Genomic DNA, 7,678 nt, shown 5'->3' on the forward strand with positions numbered 1-7,678 from the left:
GAGTTGCAACCACAAGCAAACGGGACCAAAAGGAGTAACTAGTTCTAGTTCGGTTCATTTTCCCCAAACCCGTAAACTATGTTCTACTAATAGAGCAAACAAAAACAAAAAAAAGCGAAATGCATCCTCTTTCAAACTGTTTTCAACTATCTTAAAAACTATAGTCTGTATGAAAAAAATGGAATCCTGTCCTCAAGTCATAGCTGACTTATGGCAACCCCTGGCGGAGTTTTCAAGGCAAGAGACTACCAGAGGTGGTTTGCCATTGCCTGCCTCTGCAACCCTGGTCTTAGCTGGAGGTCTCCCATCCAATTACTAGCCAAAGCTGACCCTGCTTAGCTTCTGAGATCTGATGAGATGAGGCTCTCCTGGGCTATGCTGGTACCCAGCTTGTGAATACACTTCTCTCCTTTGCCCTTGAGCTATGGATGTCTCATTAAGTGCAATACAAATAGATTAGGGATCTGTGTGGGCATCAGCCTACACAGACGTGTCCTCAAAGTAGCAAGTGGATTAATGAAAAGCAGGTTTCCTTCCTAGCAAGTGTTTGCGATTCCTTTAATATAGACTATTTATGCCTCACTTTTTATGATAAATGAGAACAAAGAAAAAAACATCTTCTTTTATGCAGCGCAGTGATAAACTGCTGACAATCTGTTCTTTATTCACTCGTACCCACTGCTTCTCTGCACTTAGAAGTGAATTAGTTAGCTGTATAATTTTGCAGCATCTCTGTCCTTAGTGGTGTAGCATTAGAGGAATCAGAAAATTATCAGCTTGGGGAGGATAGTAACATAGCTGGCAATTTCGGAAATGAGAATGTATTTACACAGAGGAAATTGTTGACATATTAAAGGCAGAGGAATCAAACCCCCACATTTTCCCTTGAGCAGTATGTTAGAGCCAGAAAAGTCCCAGCACTGGAAGCATGATGTCTTTTCCACATATAGTCTGTTACGGGGCTGGTTGGTACTTCTCCCCATTTCTGCTATAAAACAAAATCAGGAGAACGTGAAGACCAGCGTGAGTGCATAGCTTTCATAGATCTAAAAAGGTAAAGGTAGTCCCCCGTGCAAGCACTGAGTCATTACTGACCCAGGGGGGGGGATGTCACATCACGATGTTTTCTTGGCAGACTTTTTATGGGGTGCTTTGTCATTGCCTTCCCCAGTCATCTACACTTTACCCCCAGGAAACCGGGTACTCATTTTACCGACTTCAGAAGGATGGAAGGCTGAGTCAACCTTGAACCAGTTATATGAACCCAGTTTCTGCCAGGATCAAACTCAGGTCATGAGCAGAGGTTGGGCTGCAGTACTGCAGCTTACCCACTGCCCCACAAGGCACCACCCTGTAAAAAGTCTGCCAATAAAACGTCAACCCCCGAGGGTCAGTAATGACTCGGTGCTTGCACAGGGGACTACCTTTACCTCATAGATCTAAAGTGAACATAAATAGGGCAGAGGGAAAATATATCTCCTTAGCTGTCAGATGCACGAACCCACCATTCCACTCACAAACTCAGGTTATCCAAGCTACTTCTGCACAGTTTGAGTCAGCTTTCAAATCCCAGTCTCCCCTGTCTAAGCCTAGCACTGTATTTACTAGGCAGCGGCAGGGACTCAGTGGCAGAGCATCTGCTTGGCATGCACAAAGTCTTGGGTTCATTCCTCAGCATTTCCAGTTAAAAGGGTCGGATAGTAGGTGATGTGAAAGACCCTAGAGAGCTGCTGCCAGTCAGAGTAGACAATGCTGACCTTCATAGACCAATTGCCTGATTCAGAATTAAGCAGTCTGATGTGTTCATGTAGACTACGCCCAAATAGTTCTTTGGTCTGGGGCAAAACAATGAGGCATTGCCGTAGAGGGAATGGTCTTGCTGGTATTTCCCATGTAATTTTTTTTTTTAATGAACGGCATGTTAGGGTGGCACAGCCCCGAAAGAACTAAACATATACATTTTCAATAAAAGTCACCAAATGGCACAGGCAGAGGTGGTGGGAAGAGTTTGGTGAGGAGTTGTGATGCACTGGTAGACCAGAAGGCCCCAGGTTCAATCCCCAGCATCTCCAATTAAAAGGATCTGGTAATGGGTGGGTGTGAAAGGAACCGAGACCCTGGAGAACCATTGCCAACCACAGTAGACAATACTGACCTTGAAAGACCAAGGCTCTGACTCAGTAGAAGGGAGTCTCATAGGTGAATCATATTTGTCGCCACTGGAGAACATAATGGGGGATATAATCAGTGGATAGCGGGACTCACAGGCAACCATATTCCCCTGGAGTGCCTGTGATCTGATGGCAAATTCTTACCATTCCAATGTAATATTCCAACAATGCAGGATTCCTTGCCACAAATGAGTAGCAACAGTGCCATTGTTATTCGAAGAAATCTATTGTCATGGATATAGCTAGAACTATAAGGGAACAATTGCTGGATAGGACCAAGAAAGTTATTCCAGACACCTTTGCATACAAAAACAGGCTTAGCCTGACCTCATAACTAGATAGGCCTAGAATAAAATAACCTTGGAGAGGGGCATAAAACAACAGTTACACGGTTGTATTGCCATGTGTAGGTTAGAAGAGCCATCTAAATCATACAATGGACCAAGGTCTTGTGCAGGGAGTATCTGAGAATGGCAGGAATGTGTAACTTCATAGAAGCTGGCAATATTATAGACATACTGATGAAGGGCCAAAGGATATTCAGACATATGAGAAAATTGTAATTACTAATTTCTACATAGACTTTGATAACATAAAAAGGAACAAGAATGAACTAGCTATTATAAGTTTCAAGAAGATGTTTCAAATATGGATAATCTTTTTTGGTATTATAAAGATAATAGGCAAGAATTGGAGTCTCTGAAGCAGCTATTGTTAAGAAAAGGTTCTGAAACCCTATAAATACGACAAGCTAAACCATCAGCGAGGTTCTTCTTTGGAGGGGCTTCTTGCCTGTGACCGTCGTATCTTTGGATATTCATGTAATTGCTCTTTAATGATCTGAGTATTTATAATGGATGGCATGATTTTCTGTTGATTGAGTTAATACCAAGAATCCTGAATAATTATTTTGCAACAATAAAGGCTTAAAATGGAAGCAGAGACTCCATAATTGTATTACTTGTGTACAATACCTGGTAATGAACCTAAGATGTTACCTGTGGTGTGCCTCTTGCCAGGAGTTAAATGATTTGATATAGGAAAGCTAACTAGATGCTCAGGGCTTCTTAAGTACACACTTGTATTTGAACCAGGCCTAACCAGAATCATCCAGAACGTTATGATAGATCCTAATAACGGTTTGGGATAGGGATCCCAGACCCCTGGTGGGAGCGGGGGATCCACCACCCCCACTCCCCCACCCCGCCTCCACTTACCTAACTGGCAGGGGGGGCACGCACCTTCCATGTGGGGTCCCCCGCGGTGCTGCATGCTCCTGTGCACAGCAGCCACCGGGATTGGGCCCGTTTGGGCCCAGATCGAGGCCGCTGCAGAGCACGAGAGTGCTCCTGTGTGCCGCAGCGCCTGAAAATGCCCCGGTTTGCGGCAAAACGGGCTCATTTTCAGGTGCTGCAGAGCGCAGGTGTGCTCCTGCACTCTACAGCGCCCAGAAACAGGCCTGTTCTGCCGCAGATTGGTCCCGTTTGTTTCTGCATGGATCGGGCCCGTTTTGAGCCCCCTGCAGAGCCTGGACGTGGTCCCAGGGGCTGCGCAATGACATCTCTTCTGAAGTGACATCATCGCACCTGTGGGGGCCTGCGTGCATGCACCCCCTCTCCCCCAAGGTAAGTGCCAGGCCCCTATCCCCCGCCCGGAGGTTGAGGGGGCCCGGCAACCCTAGTTTGGGAAAGGTTGGCCACCAGAGAACGGCGGTCCAATAAAATCTTCTGATCAGTGGATGATGCTAAGGTAAGAGTGTAGCTGTTTAAAGGAGTGGCTCTCTAGCCCACAAAAGCCTAAGTAAGAAGAAGTTAGAAGGAAAACTTGTTAGTCTTTAAGATGCCTTAGGACTGGGCCTGATTAACACACTTACAGGTCTGGAAATATTATCGTTCAACACATTCGCGACCTCTAGTGGCGATATTTAGAATCGCTGCTAGTTTTTTTCTGATAAAGAGCCTTTTATAAAGAAATCAAACAAGAAACCCGTATTTCATCAATGGCCTGGCCTCACATTGCTAACTCCTCCTGCCAATCCATACCTCCCTTTAGCTTCTGGACTATCCAGTCAGCCTTCCTTGAGCACTACCATTAAAAAATATTTTTAGTAAATGTCATTTTACTCTACCGATAGTGATATTGCTACTTTACCAGTGGCACTGACCTTTAATCAGTACGAAGCCGAGTTTCTTAGGACCTTGTTGTTGTTGTTGTTAATGATAAAGATACTGTTAACACAATCATCAGCGGTCTTTTTCACATCTTTATTGCTCACAGAAAAGTCGGAGAGGGGTGAATAATGAATGACAAAGTCAATGTTTATAGAATAAACGAGCATTAGAGAAAGGCAGGCTTTAAAAATATAAATGCAGAAAACAATTTTTAAAAGATGAATTGTTTAAATAATTTAAACGGAAACCACAGAGAGTTAAGGTCTCTGGTAAATTTTTAAGCTTCCCGTGTTGCAGAGTCCCGATCACGTTGGACTGCAAACACATCATTCTAGAGATATAACGAAAAAGCAATTTTGCAAGATGGATTGAGGCAGACGAGCGATAAGCTTTTTGCTGCTTTCTAAGTGACTGTATTCCATTTGTTGGGCATGGGAATTCAGTCGTTCAGTTTTGAGAAGCTTTCATGAAGACAGAAGCGATTACTGTTCCACTGTTGACAGCCCCTCGGTGTATCTTCCTAGGAATCTGCAAATTTTTAAAAAATGCAAAAGTTCCTTGCATTTGAAACAGAGGGTCGTGCGACTGAAGTTGTGGCGGTGTAGTAAGGAATCGCCTTAGACTGGAATCCTTGCAGAAAGTCAATCCAGACATTCGTTGGTCCAGACATTCGTTACTCCAGAACGAGCCAGATATTCGTTTGAGTTGGGGTGTTTTTTTTTTTTTTTTAAGAAACTAAGAAGTTCCTCCTGGCGAAGCACCTGCGTCCCAAACCTCCCCGGTGCGCGCTCTAAGAGACCTTTCATTACCAGCTAATTTGGCGGCTGAAGAGGACGGAGGAGAGGCGCTCTGGCATCGATCGCGTTCCCAGGCTGCTCGGTTTCAGCACCTTGGAGAGCTCCACCGGCGCGCCACCGCGCACGCGCGCCCCTCTGCCCAAATAAGAGCAGGCGGCGGGGGCAGGAAGGCGGCAGAAGTGCACCGCCGGAGAGGCAGCGGGACTTGGGCGAGAGTTGCGGGCGGAAAGGGACGGAGGCGCAGCTTAGGAGAGCCGGGCCAGCTCTGGGTACTTCGGCGCGCGTCTGATCGAGGCAGCCGCGTCTGAAAGGCGCTGCTAGATCCGCGGCAAGGCAGAGTTAGCGGCCGGGTCGCGTTGCCCTACTCCTGTCTTGGCGCTTCAGCCCTCGGACTTTGGATCGGCGCTTGTTCGTTTGGCGAGCCGTGCGCTTTCCCTTCCCTGCTGCGCTCCCACCGTTCGCTCCAGAAGAGGAACGGGCTGCGAGCGTCTCTCTTCTCCCCAGACTCCGCAGCCAAGGACTTCGCAGCCTACATTGGATCTCTAGCGGCACCCCGGTAAAGACTCCTAGGCTTTGGGCTGCTAAGCTTCGGGCTGTTTCAGTGAGCACGTCGAAGAGGGGGACCTCTCTCTCTCTCTCTCTCTCTCTCTCTCTCTCTCTCTCTCTCTCTCTCTCTCTCTCTCTTTTGCCTTCCTGGGCACAGCTGCTCTTTCGGGACAGGGAGGGACAGAAAGGAGCAAAGGCTTCGCTCTATCATGGGATGGATACCCTTTGCGAACACAGCTACTGCTCGCTAGCAGCTAGCATGAAAGAAGCAGGGCCGGGAGAATTCCCGGATTTCTCCCTCAACTTCTTGGAGGAAGGGCAATGGAGCAACATGAGCAACCAGTCCCTGCAAGAGCTTCCCATGAGCATCGCCAACCTGGACCGAGCAGACGGGCTGCAGGGCTCCAGCTGGATCATCGTCCGCATCCTCATCTCCATCATCTACTCTGTGGTGTGCGCCCTCGGCCTGGTTGGCAACCTGCTGGTGCTCTACTTGATGAAAAGCAAGCAGGGCTGGAAGAAGTCCTCCATCAATCTCTTTGTGACCTGTTTGGCGGTGACAGACTTCCAGTTTGTGCTGACCTTGCCCTTCTGGGCTGTGGAGAACGCCCTGGATTTCACCTGGCTCTTCGGCAAGGCCATGTGCAAGATCCTCTCCTACGTGACGGCTATGAACATGTACGCCAGCGTCTTCTTCCTCACTGCCATGAGCGTCGCTCGCTATCACTCCGTGGCCTCTGCCCTGAAGAGCAGAAGGCAAGGGGGGCTTTGGGGAAGCTGCTGGTCAGCCAAATGGCTCTGCGTACTCATATGGACCTCTGCCATCCTGGCTTCCTTGCCCCATGCCATCTTCTCGACCACCTCCACAATCTTAAACGAGGAACTCTGCCTGGTCAAGATCCCGGACAGCCAAGGGAACAATACTCAGTTTTGGCTAGGGCTGTACCAGTCGCAGAAGGTGCTGCTGGGCTTTGTGCTGCCGTTGGGCATCATCACCCTTAGCTACCTGTTGCTCGTCCGCTTCATCAGCGACAGGCATGTGGGCGCCAGCTCCTGCGGCCCCAGCACTAAGCGCCGGTCCAAAGTGACCAAATCGGTGACCATTGTGGTGCTGTCCTTCTTCCTCTGCTGGCTGCCCAACCAGGCGCTCACCACGTGGGGCATCCTCATCAAACTCAATGTCCTGCACTTCAGCCATGCATACTTCCTCTCTCAGGCATACCTGTTCCCCATCACGGTGTGCCTGGCACACTCCAACAGCTGTCTCAACCCCATCTTCTACTGCCTCATGCGCAAGGAGTTCCGCAAAGCCCTCAAGAAGCTGCTGTGGAGGATCACGTCACCCTCGGTGACCACCATGCGCCCTTTCACTGCAACCACCAAGCCTGAACAAGAGGAGAAAGCATCGCATGCCCTGCTACCCATTCGCTCTGGGCATGATTCTCCTGCAGCCATTGCTGCTCCTGCCATTGCAGGCACCGTGTCTGACATCATCTCTTATCCCCCAGGCATGGTGGTGTACAGTGGCCGCTGTGATCTCTTGCCCACCAGCGGTTCTGCTGAGACTCACTGTTAGGCATCGAGGGGTTGGGCATGGATGAAGTTTTTGAAGCTGTTCCTATCCCCAGGGTCAATGGATGGGTATCTGTACACTGGGGGACTTTCTTGCCTTACAGATAGCAGGATGATAGGAATAGGATTATGCCCCTGTGGTTGTTCTGTTTGTAGGGAAGAAGGGGAGAGGAGACAGAACATAAAACGTGTGCAGGACTGTGCCTGTAATACAGGGAAGACAGCCATAGCCAGGCATTTGGGAGAGATTCCCCAATATCAGCAATGCGAAGGATGTTGTCTAGAGAAGCGAGCTCAAGCAAACAGAGGAAACGAAGGCAGTGTTCTTTCAGGACTTCCTTGGACATTTGCTTATCTTTTGGGAATTGGCCAGGGTATCTGCTCCTGACGCTCTTAGTGGTGGGGAGAAGGGGACGACTAG

General features: G+C 48.5%; 1 protein-coding gene across 1 annotated transcript; it reads left to right on the forward strand.

Annotated features, from left to right (window-relative positions):
* Positions 1 to 5,899: 5,899 nt before the first annotated feature.
* On the forward strand, positions 5,900 to 7,261 carry RXFP3 (relaxin family peptide receptor 3). The gene has a single exon (XM_054986119.1). It carries the CDS (start codon positions 5,900 to 5,902, stop codon positions 7,259 to 7,261), a length of 1,362 nt encoding a protein of 453 aa, XP_054842094.1.
* Positions 7,262 to 7,678: the final 417 nt, after the last annotated feature.

The sequence above is a fragment of the Eublepharis macularius genome, chromosome 8 (genome assembly GCF_028583425.1).
Source record: "Eublepharis macularius isolate TG4126 chromosome 8, MPM_Emac_v1.0, whole genome shotgun sequence".
NCBI lineage: Eukaryota > Metazoa > Chordata > Lepidosauria > Squamata > Eublepharidae > Eublepharis > Eublepharis macularius.